A 12,694-nucleotide genomic window follows, 5' to 3' on the forward strand; every position below is an offset into this window, starting at 1 on the left:
TGCTGCATGGTCTGAGGTTAATTACAGCCGCCACTTAAATAACTTTGGCCTAAAACGCCCAACATTTGTTGCAAGAAGGTCTGAAAGGGGAGAAAAGAACTGCAAGCCTTAAAGGGAAGGTGCAAGCAGTTAAAAAAAAAACAGATCTACTTATCAGGGGCTTCCTGCAGCCCCTGGCAGCCGATTGTGTCCCTCGCCGCAGCTCTGCTCGCAGCCAGTGCCCTGTGGGTCCCCTCCATTGCAAAATAATACAATTTTAATCTACAATAATAATCTTCTGCGCCTGCGCATGGCTGTGCCGCTCACGTGGCTTGTGAGCGTAGGCGCAGAAGTACTACACCTGCACAGAGTGCTCCAGACCACATGAGTGTGATCACGTGTGGTGCGCTTGCGCATGTGCAAAAGATGCCAACCTGGGGAGGTCAGCATCTGCAATGGAGGGGGACCCCAGGCCACCGGCTTTTAGCGGAGCTGCGTTGAGGGACACAAACTGCCAGGGCTGGAGGAAGCCCCGGGTAAGTAGATCTGTTTTTTTTATACTACTCCCACCTCCCCTTTAAGGCCTGTCTGCTGGGTATGGTATCTGGTTAATGGGTGACTGACACAGAGGTGGAGGCCAATATTGGTGGTTCTCCAGCAGAATTCCAGAGATATAATCAAGGATTCACCAACATTTTTACGGAATTGGACGCCTTTAAGGCTTACATTGGAGGAGAACACCGTTCAACAATCAAACCTTTTTGATCAAATAGACTGAGTAGGCTGTTGGATGCTGAACTTAAAGAACAGGAATTTATTAAACACTTTAGGGCTGGTTTACAGGGACGTCCGCCCAACGTTTACTGGCAGCGTTCTGGATTCAGTGGTAAACACTCCCATTCAAGGAAATGGGAGCATTTCTACTGGGCTTTTACCAGTGTTTGGGTTAATGGGGCATTCCAATCCCGATTTTCTCTGGCGTTTGAGGCGACCCTGGACGCTACATGTAGCATCCTGGGGCGGTTAACCACTGTGGCTAATGTCCCCCTGTGAGGATGAAAATCGCCGACCGCAACTAAAAGCAACACTACCTTCCTGGGAATCAAAAACGAGGTTGTAGACATAGTCACGTCCCCGATGCAATAAATTAACTTTTTGCAGGATGTTATCAAAAGCTTTATACTTCTAATGGGAACTACTCTTGTTAGGAACTGGTGAACTTTTTGAATGGGGCCTCCTTCCTCCAGCTGTAAGAGGAATAGACAGTGGACTTGGGTTGAGACATAACACTAGAGGACTTAAATAAGACCCCATCAGAAATGCAGACACACGAAGTCACTCAGTAGGCAACTTTCCACCCATATTGAAACTTTAATCCACCCTGACTAGACTAGTTTCATGCCAAATGGGTAGGGGCGTTAATCTGCGCTTATTACACACTAATTTCTTTCCTGAGCTTAACAACCAAGGGGAAAGAGTTCTTGCCTCACTTGATCCCAAAAAAGGCTTTTGGTTTGGTCGAGTGGCAATACTTCCGGGAGGTCTAGCAAAATTTGGGCCTGGGTCGGACTTTTACATAACTACCCGATTGCTAGAATCCAAACCAATTATGACACCTCCCACCCTTTTTAACTATACAGGGTAACGCGGTTGAGTTTCCTCCTCCCTTCCCTCCGGTTTTAATTTACCCTAGAGCCAGTGCCAATTCAGATTAAATGGCGAGATTGGAAGTTTACATTAGTAGAACCTGGAGGAGTAGAAAAAAATAATGATTTTTCCCCCTGAACCCCACAAGGTCACTTCACAGACTGCTGATGTTACTTGGTATATACAGCATCTTTTCAGGTATTAGAATCAATTAAGAGTAGTCCTTATTTTTGCACGTTACCAAATTATAGATATTTTCCTCTCCTTCCAGGTTCAGAACAGTACAGATCTAATGCAGGTTTGCTAAAATAGTATCCACTGAGGCTTATTTTGTAAGAGAGATGCCATTTGCCATAGTTTGTCTTACAGGTTCTTCTAAATGTTTTTAGAGTGTGTACAAAGTCACGTAGGTAAAAAAAAGGCAGGGGGGGGGGGGGGTTACAAAGGATACACCTCCAACACACAGTGTCGTTTCTGACCATAGTATAAATGAGCAACAGTTATGCATGAACGGTTTTAGGATAATTGGGTTGAAGGTTTGGCATTTATCTCTCCCATGTTGGTGTCAAAGCCACATAAATGCTGTGGATTTAGGCTAATTTCACACCAGGACGTTGCGTTAGAGGGGGCGTTAAGGTCGCATAACGTCCCCCTAACTCAACGCCTGGTGGTGCTGGATCTGGACGTCAGAGTGAGCCGCGTTGTGCAGCTCACTCTGGCGTCAGTGATGCCGTGATGCGCACTCTTATGCGCATGCGGCATCACGTGGTCCCGCCGGCCAATCGCCGCACAGAGCGGCTGCTCCAGGAAGTAAACACTGCACGTCATAACGTGCAGTGCATATTAATTAGCCATGTGCCTGGCCGCTCTCCGCTCCTCCCAAACATTACTGAGCATGTGCAAGCAGTCTAACGCGGCTCAGCCGCGTCCAAAGTACTGCATGCAGTACGTTGTCTTGTGACGCAGCGTTACAATGTAACGCAACGTCCGCACTGTGAACAGCCCCATTGATTTTTCATTACTGTGCGGTGGGCTGCGTTACAGGCTGCTCTAACGTGCGCCTGTAACGTCCCACTGTAAAACCAGCCTAAAAGATCGGTCCCATTTATGTATTTATAGCACAGTGTTCTGCACACCCATTTTCATGTGTTTGACTGATGTACAAGCTCTCTACAGACCAGAACACATAGCATAATTATTACCCCCAATGACTACGATAGTATTAGAATTGGGCTACTGAATGAACACAACATTGGATACTTCCTGGTGAACTCTGTCAAACAGGGAATTCAATTAGAATTATTGGTTTGAAGTGTTTGTCCTGCTTTCATCTGCTGCTACAGTGGGGATATGGAGACAAATCAAATGATATGATTGGTTTTTATTGCAATAAGCAGAAGTACTGTATAAAACTACTTTTTAACCCTTGAAAATCATCTGAAGAGTCAAGGATCGTCTTATACGCCGGGTGTCATTGATGCCGGGTGACACGCCCTATCCTGTTACTGTCTCTCAGATCTCGCTGCTAAGGACTGTAGAGAATTGGCTCAGGCGCACATGTGCGAGATCTGAGAGGCAGAGAAGGAGGTAAATAGGAAACAAGGGTGGGCCAGAAGGGTGAAAGAGTCGTGTTTTATGGGCACAACGAGATCTGTTCTTCTATACCGCTCTGATAAACAAGGAGAGCTGAGCAATCCAATTAAGGAGAGGGAGAGTTGACCAATCCAACCAATCAATTGCCTATATACTGGGTACCACATGCAGTATAGCACCAGTATCTGTTCATACATAGCACCAGTATATGATGTTTTTTAAATTTTTATGTGCTGTGCATTGGAAGAGGGGTAGTCTTATATAGCAAGTATATCCTAAGCTCTATCTTTTATCTGGAAAAGTTGGGGGGGGGGTCATCTTATACACCAGAATATACGGTAATTACACCACTAGTCCCTGGACTGCAGTTTTATCTTCAACAGAAAAAACTGTGCCACTGATGTCTCACAACTGAGGCTCCTTTTACACTTAATGTGTTGGTATGCACTAGTACACATTGGTACGCATTTTTTCCATAGCAGTGCATTGTGAAAAAGCTTTCAGCTAAACCGCGTATAGTGGGAACTGATCCATAGAAAAACATGGACATTACTTTGAAAATCAGTTTTCATTCAGGTAAACTGAGAGCAACTGATTAAGTGTGAAAGGGCCCTTAAGATGGTGTCAGTTGACCAATAGAATCATTCTTGTGAGGCAGGAAGGGGTGGGCAAAATTTAAGACTTGCGCTTGTATCTTTGCCAATCTCTTTTAGAAAAAGGACAATTAAAAAAAAAAAAGAAAATGTATATTAAATGATATTATATTTGCCTTGCTAAAATTATAGTAGCCTCCCTGGCGACCTGAGCACGGGCTGTGATTTCTATGTGCGCAGCGGTAAGCCCGTGCTCGGGTCAGGCTGTCAAAAATGTGCCTCCTGCTTTGCTGAACTGGGTCCCGCGTGCGATCATCGCTGCCAGCGGGACCCAGGCTTTTCCCCCCCGAACCTTTTTGTCAATTTTTGTGGCCGCCGGGATCCCCATGTCCCCTCTATTCTTCTCGGGACCCGGCGGCCAATCAGTGCGCGGCGGGGGCGTCGTGACGTCATGCGGTGGGGGCGGGGCTATTTTTAAAGTGGACCTGGAGATGTTCAGGTCCAAAACTAATGTAAAAGAAAAGAGAGAAATCGCCCTGTGTATCTGTGTGTACACACACACACACACAAACACACACATGTATGTATATGCTTGGACATGCATGTATGTACATGCATGTATCTACACATGCATGTATGTACATACATACATACACATGCATGTGCGCACATACAGGTATGTACGTGCATGTATGTACATGTACATATGTATGTATGCACGTGTATGTATGTACATGTTTGTATGTACTTGTATATATGGAGAGAGTTTAGCCTTATTTGTCTCTAATCACAAGTTGTAATTTGATCTCTCCCCTGTGTCACCTGACTGCCATGGCAGAAAAGCTTATTTGAAAGCACAGGATGATAACAATATAGTCATTTGGTTCCCAACTGCTTCTGAGCTCAGTGCTTCTGCCATACTGTTTTGTTTTGTTTTGTCCTGTTTTTGACTAATTTCTGCCTGCCACCTGCACCGACCTCTTCCCTGATTTTGACTATTCTCTTATTTGTACAGTTTCAAAATTTTTAAGTGTCTTCATAAATTTAATTAATTCACAAAATTTGTGTTCTAGTCTTATGCAGAAGGTCTACCAAGCTTTTATTCTGTCATATTTTGGTAAATTATGACTTAAGAATTGGAGGCCAAAAATTTTAGAAAAAAATGTACCGCTTTTGACTCATAATTTGACACAAATTATTATTATTATTATTATTTAGTATTTATATAGCGCCGAGACATATTACGCAGCGCTGTACAATGTATATATATATATATCTTGTCACTAACTGTCCCTCAAAGGAGCTCACAATCTAATCCCTACCATTGCCATATGTCTATATTATGTAGTGTAAATACTGTAGTCTAGGGCCAATTTTAGGGGTAGCCAATTAACTTATCCGTATGTTTTTGGAATGTGGGAGGAAACCGGAGTGCCCGGAGGAAACCCACGCAGACACGGAGAGAACATACAAACTCTTTGCAGATAGTGCCCTGGCTGGGATTCGAACCAGGGACCCAGCGCTGCAAGGCGAGAGCGCTAACCACTATGCCACCGTGCTGCACCGCCAGGGAGGTTAAAGCAATAATAAGATGGTTGCTATAGGTTTGTGTTATTGTAGAGAATTTGTGCACAGGTTCACTCTAAACCCTACAGTTGTGTTCAAAATTATTCAACCTGAAATTGAGTGTTTTGGCCAGTTTGACATTGATTTTGATCACTTCAGTCATCTTGTTCACAATTAAATCAAAGAGGCACTTGTAAGTCAGACAAATATAACATAACATTTATAATGAAATAACCACAAATGTCTTTTCTGTTCTCACATCATCAGTTTTATTCAACCCCCAAGTGACATTCATTCTTAGTACTTAGTACAACATCCTTTTCCAGTTATAACAGCATTTAAACGTGTGTCTTCTTGGGCAAAAGCCTCCAGTTCAGTCATATTTTTAGGCTTGCATGCTGCAACTGCTTTCTTTAAAGGATACCACAACAGAAATGTGACATAATGAGATAGACATGTGTATGTACAGTGCCTAGCACACAGATAACTATGCTGTGTTCCTTTTTTACTTTCTCTGCCTGAAAGAGTTAAATATCAGGTATGTAAGTGGCTGACTCAGTCCTGACTCAGACAGGAAGTGACTACAGTGTGACCCTCACTGATAAGAAATGCCCCTTTTTTTACCTCTTTCTTGCTCTCAGAAGCCATTTTCTGCTAGGAAAGTGTTTTATAGTTGGAATTTCTTATCAGTGAGGGTCACACTGTAGTCACTTCCTGTCTGAGTCAGGACTGAGTCAGCCACTTGCATACCTTATATTTAACTCTTTCAGGCAGAAAAATAAAAAAGGAACACAGCATAGTTATCTGTGTGCTAGGCACTGTACATACACATGTCTATCTCATTATGTCACATTTCAGTTGGGGTATCCTTTAAGTCCCACCAGAGGTTCTCAATTGGATTTAAGTCTGGTGACTGCGTTGGCAACTCCAAAATGTTCCAGCCTTTAATCTGCAACCATGCTCTAGTGGACTTGGAGGTATGCTTGGGATTATTGTCCTGTTAAAAGGTCCAACGTCTCCCAAGCCTCAGGTTTGTGACGGACTGCATCACATTTCATCCAATATCTCCTGGTACTGAAGAGAATTCATGGTACCTTGCACACGCTGAAGCTTCCCTGTACCTGAAGCTGGCTCCCGGCATCTTCTCCACATCACCTCCCGGCTCCCAGCTGGCATCTTCTCCGCATCACCTTCCGCATCACGGCATCCGTGTATAACTTCCTGTGTCACTGCGGAAGTACAAATAGAGGGTGCTCTATTTGAACTTCCGCTGTCACTGGAGTGACAGTTATATGCGGATGCCGTGATGCGGAGAAGATGCCCGGGACCAGTCTTCAGGTAATGTATGCGGGGGGGGGGGGGGGGGCAGGCGACAGCGGCAGCTCAGCAGATGGTGAATCGGTTTCAGGCTGAAGTCGAGTCACAATCTGTTTGCAGTAAAGGCAGCCATACGATCCCTCTCTGATCAGATGCGATCAGAGAGGGATCTATCTGTTGGTCGAATCTGATGGCAAATCGACCAGTGTATGGCTACCTTTAGTTTGTCATCTGAGGCGATAACATTGTATCAACAGAGGAATGTAAACAACGGATAATTAGTTACAGCTAGCAACAGCTGAAACTGGACTACACAGAGCTGACAGACAGAAATGTATCACTAGATAGCTGCTGTATTTGTGTATGTATATGTGTGTGTGTGTGTGTGTGTGTGTATATATATATATGTGTGTATGTATATATGTATGTATATATGTATGTATATATATATATATATATATATATATATATATATATATATATAATATATATATATATATATATATATATATATATATATATATATATATATATATATATATATTATTAATAAAATGCAATGGCAGCTTTCAGAGCAGATACACTGAGCTTTGGGACCTTGTAATTTGTAAACAGGTAATATTACTTGTGCAATAAAGCAACAATTGTGACTGTATGGGTAATAAACAGTAGGAAAAAAACATTTTTATTGAATATTTTGTCAGTTTTATTCCACTTTAGGTTACACCTAGAGTTTGCCGTATGGTAGACTGAGGATTAGATTGTTCCTCTGAGGAGCACTCGGCAATGTAATCTGGAGAGATTCATCATTGTTATATACAGTATAATTACATAATATATTACATAGACAAAGATTAATTTATTAATAATGGAATCCATGAAACATGTTGAACGTTGGCACAATACACATGCTTGAAACATTTTTGACACTTTTTTTATTGATTTATTTATATAACAATATAATTTGTTCTGCTTTTCGCATTGATTGATACCTGAGGCTTGTAAACTTTGTTTGATTGAAATCGTTTTGTATTTTAGGCAAACTATACTGATCCCCAAAGTAAACTTCGATTTAGCACAATTGAAGAATTTAATTACATCAGGATGCTACCCACTGATGTGGTCACTGGATATTTGGCATTAAGAAAAGCAACCAGCATCGTGTCGTGACTGAGGACAAAACTCATCATTCATTATTGTACTGTTCAATCTAAATTAAGTTTCATTATATATCCTAAGTATTTTTAAATAAACATTTTTTTTTTTACTGTTGTCTAGTCAATCTGTATTATTAACCACTTAAGGACCGGGCTTTTTTTTTGCTGACCTGTGCTGCGTGGGCTCTCCAGCCCACAGCACAGATCAGCAGTGAGGCAGGGCGACCAGACTACCCCCCCCCCCCTTTTGCTGGGGGGGTCTGATCGCCGCCGCTCCGTGTGGCCAAGTGGGGGGGGGCTCCTCAAAGCCCCCCTCCACAGCGCTATTCCTCCCTCCTTCCCTCCCTCCCCCTTCGCTCCATGGGCGGCACAGGACATCGATCTGTCCTGCGCCGCCTCTGATAGGCTTCAGCCTATCAGAGGCCGGGGATCGCCGATCTCCTTTTCGGCGCTGCCGTGTGATGTAAACAGCGGGGATTTCTTCCCCGCATGCTTACAATTAGCCTGCGAGCCGCGATCGGAGGCTCGTAGGCTGTTCACGGAGACACCCTCCATGAACTGACATGGAACGGCCACTCGAACGATGTAAAACCACAAACGACCAGCCGCCGCCTATCGGCGTTAGGCAGTCGTTATGTGGTTAAAGGAGTAGCTTCTGCTCCATACAGAAAAACATTAAAGCAAACCTGAAGTGAAATATGGGATGGTATATTGTATGTGTTCTACTAAAAATGTATTAAACATAGATTCAATGCTCATATTTTTATGTTCATTGTAAGGTCTTTGTTTTAAGACTCTTTCATCAAAACCATCTGTGATAAATCTGCCTTACTGAGTTAAAAAACAAACGAAAGCAATGACCCTTTGAATTTTCCAACACTAAAACCTTATCTCAAGTTGCCTGTTTCTCAGCTGTTTGGGCTTCTGTTTACTTTTCAGGAAAGCTGCTCAACAAGCTCATTTACATAGATGAAAACTTTATTTTTCAGAGAGTTTAAAAGTAGAGCTAGTACTACATGTACCTATGCTGATCTAATCTTGTCACCGGTAACTTCAGGTATACTTTAAAGCATGATATTCCATCCACCAGTTGACAGTTGTGTCTCAGACAGGAATGGATAGCATCTTACTGGATCAGTCATTTAATATCATATCTGTCATTCACAGAGATGGCTACTCACTTGATAGGCTCCCTATAGTATATGAAACAGATTGGAAATCCTTCTTTTTTGCAGATCCGACTAAATCTGTTACAAGTTGGAACCGGACCATAGCCTCGCTAACAGTATGGACGAGCCTTACTTGTCCAGGGAAAAATAGCTGAAAATTTGGGTCAGGCTTTTCCAGCAGTTCTGTTCTGTTTTTTTTTTTTTTTTTTGCTTTAAAATTTGGGTTCGTATGTACATTTTTGCATGTTCTGTAAACCTGCATGTTAAAGTTTGCATGAAAACGCAAATTTTAATGTGAAAAACTACTCGTTTTCTGCTAAAAAGCTAAAGAGTGGGGAAATTGTGGCCTAACAGGAAAAATTACATTTATTTTTTAAATAATTTTGACGTGCTTGACGCATTTAAAGAGACTCTGTAACAAAAATTTTAGTAGTATTTCTCCTATCATACAAGTTCCTAAGGCTGTTCCATTGTGCTCTGGCTTACTGCAGCACTTTCTACTTGCACGGTCTCTGTAATAAATCAACGTATCTTTCCCCTGTCGGATTTGTGTGTCTGGAAGGCTGCCAACTCTTCAGTAATGTGAACAAGTTAACCCCTTCCACGCCCCTCCAGTGCTCCTGTGATGATTATTCCTCACAGACAATGTCCCTGCTCTCACTGTCAGCTTGTCTGCTATCTGTGAGGTTGATAAACACAGACTGATAAACTGAACAAAGAATAGCTGGCTGAGGAGGAAGCTGCCTGTCAGGCTGACAAGAGTGCAGAGCCAAGACACAGATTGTCATGCTTCATTGACACAGAGCTCTTTCAAAACTTGCACATAACCTCTGGAGACTGAATTCAATGTGCAACTCACTGAATTCTCTGTGTACTCACTGTGTATTAACTGAGTTCACGGCTCTGCTGATGTACTTCCCGTTTTGGTGGCCATCTTTTCTGTTTACAAAACAGTTTATAAAACAGTTTTCTTACCCTCTTTATCTGCGGAGAGCAGCAAAAATATTACAGAAGGGGCTAGGAGATGACCCCAAACAGGCAGGGATGTTTGTTTATACTTCATTTTGTGAATACAGACAAGCAAATATTTCATGAAAATTAATTGAACTATTTTTTGCACAGAAATCCAGCAGAAATTGAACGCCAGGTCCAAAAATGCTGCATACAGCGCAATTGTGATTTGAGTGAAAAAGCAAGTGCTGCAATTTCCCTAGTGGAAATAGTGATTGCCAACCACTGCAAAAGTGTTGGTAGTGGGCTCCAGCCCAAGTGAGAAATATATGGTGGCTGTCATATTTATTTCCTTTTAACCACTTCCTGCAAAATGGACATTTTAAATAAAACTAAGTAGTGCAAATAGGATGTTGTATAAACATCCACTGCCTCAGGACCCAAGTGTTCATGGGGGGGGGGGTTTGCAGCTGTTTTAACCTCTTGAGGACCATTGGTTTATACCCCCCTAGTGACCAGGTGATTTTTTTTATTTTTTTACAATTCAGCACTTTGCCACTTTAACAATTTATCGCTCGGCCATACAACTTAGCAGCCAAATGAATTTTACCTTCTTTTGTTGCCACTAATAGAGCTTTCTTTTGGTGGTCTCTTGATTGCTGCTGCAATTTTTGTTATTAATTAAAATTGATTATTTTTAAATAACAACCCCTATTTCTTTTAACCCTCCCCCTCCTTAAATTAGCCCTAGACAGCGATCCATACACTACACTACACATACATAGGTATCAGCCTATGCTTGGAAATCCGGTTGTGAGCTGTTGGGAGCCACAGTTAAATGACAAGGCTGTCCCCTGTACTGCGCAGCGCTGTACAAATGTAATGTTTATTGCTTTTTTTTTTTCTTTATTTCAGCCTGCCAGCTCCGACCCCAGCTGGCAGGCTGATGACAGATCCCAGCTTTGTTAACTAGCTGGGAACGCATGAGCGAGCAAGCGTGCGTTCCCTGCCAGTCCGGCTGATGCCTATGACAGCCAATCGCTGTCATTGCCTGGCGGGGGGAGGGAGGGAAAATAAATAAAAAATTATTTTATTAAAAAAAAAAAAAAAAAAGCACTGTAGAAGCGATCAGAGCCCACTAACAGAAAGTTGTGCAGTGACCTGAATTGAAAAAAAAAAAGCCTATTCACTAGGGGGGTGTAAGCCTACACTCTTCAAGTGGTTAAAGGGAATCTGAAGTGAAAATAAACTTATGATATAATGATTTGTGTGTGTAGTACTGCTAAGAAATAAAACATGATTAGCACATATGAGTCTCATATTGTTTCCAGTACAGGAAGAGTTAAGAGACTTCAGTTATCTATGTAAAAGAGCTTCTGTGAGCACTGAGACTCAGTGGCGTAGCTAAGGAGCTGTGGGCCCCGATGCAAGTTTTACAATGGGGCCCCCCAAGCACCCTATACATAATAATTGATACGGCGCACCAAAACCTGCTAATGGCAACTACAGTGTCAGAGGTGCAAGAAGGGGATGGGGAACAGTTTGTTAATGATTACCACTATTCAAAGTATCTATAGAAGTGATTATTATGAACACAGGACCAATAGAGAGCTAATACTGTAGTTGAGGGAGGCCCCCTTGGGGCCCCTCTGGCCCAAGGGCCCCGATGCGGTCGCTACCTCTGCACCTCCTATTGCTAAGCCCCTGCTGAGACTTTATAAAGTCCTAGACAGCACTGTCTTTTGAAACTCCTATCTCAACTGTCTCTCATTGTTACTTCTTTGTTTATGGTTTTTCTGCAGAGAAAAGTTCAGAGTTAGTGGCCTGCTGTGAAATCATTTAAAATGCTGAGTGTATTGTGGAAACTGCAATTATTAGAGAATGATGCAATGCTATTATAAAAAAACTTTATAACTGAAAATAAAAGTATGACGCCAATTTCTTTGCTACTAATGTTCTATTAATTATCCGTACTACACAACCAATTCATTATATCATGAGGGTTTTTTTTTTTTTTGCTTCAGTGTCACTTTAAAGGGAATCAGAGAGGAAAAAATAAAGCAGTTATACATACCTGGGGCTTCCTCCAGCCCCATACACGCTGATCGATCCCACGCCGCCGTCCTCCTCTGCCCGCAGCTACGAGAACCGCCTCTGCGTTGATCCGCCAGTCGGAGCCAGTCTAAGCGTAGCAGAGGTGCGCTCTTTGCGTATCTCTGCAGGAGTGTATGGAAAGATACGTAGAGGGCACACTTCTCCTGCGTAGAGGGTACACTTCTCCCGGCTCCGATGACGTCAGCAACGAGAGCCCGTTCTCGTAGTTGTGGACGGCGGCGTGGGATCAATCAGTGCGTATGGAGCTAGAGGAAGCCCCAGGAATGTATAACTGCTTTTTCATTTTTTTAGATAAGGTTCCTCTCTGGTTTCCTTTAAAGGGAACCTGAATCAAGAAGTATATGGAAACTGCCATATTTATATCCTTTTGAACAATACCAGTTCCCTGGGAGCCCTGCTGGTCTATTTGGCTGCAGTACTGTCTGAATCACATCAGAAGCAAGCATGCAGCCAAACTTGTCTGATCTGACAATGTCAGAAACACCTGATCTGTAAATGCTTGTTCAGGGTCTGTGGCTAAAAGTATTAGAGGCAGAGGATCAGCAGGATAGCCAAGCAACTGGTATTGCTTAAAAGGAAATAAATATGGCAGCCTCCATTTAGCTAT

At 42.6% G+C, this 12,694-nt stretch overlaps 1 protein-coding gene across 1 annotated transcript in view; it reads left to right on the forward strand.

Moving 5' to 3' along the window:
* The window catches only part of INO80C (INO80 complex subunit C), a 40,532-nt gene extending 32,570 nt beyond the window's left edge, over positions 1-7,962 (forward strand). The window contains exon 4 of the mRNA XM_068234576.1: positions 7,734-7,962. Within this exon, the coding sequence (XP_068090677.1) occupies positions 7,734-7,865 (132 nt within the window). The 3' untranslated portion in view covers positions 7,866-7,962. The remainder of the gene's footprint in view (positions 1-7,733) is intronic.
* Positions 7,963-12,694: the final 4,732 nt, after the last annotated feature.

This window comes from Hyperolius riggenbachi, chromosome 5 (genome assembly GCF_040937935.1).
Source record: "Hyperolius riggenbachi isolate aHypRig1 chromosome 5, aHypRig1.pri, whole genome shotgun sequence".
Lineage (NCBI taxonomy): Eukaryota > Metazoa > Chordata > Amphibia > Anura > Hyperoliidae > Hyperolius > Hyperolius riggenbachi.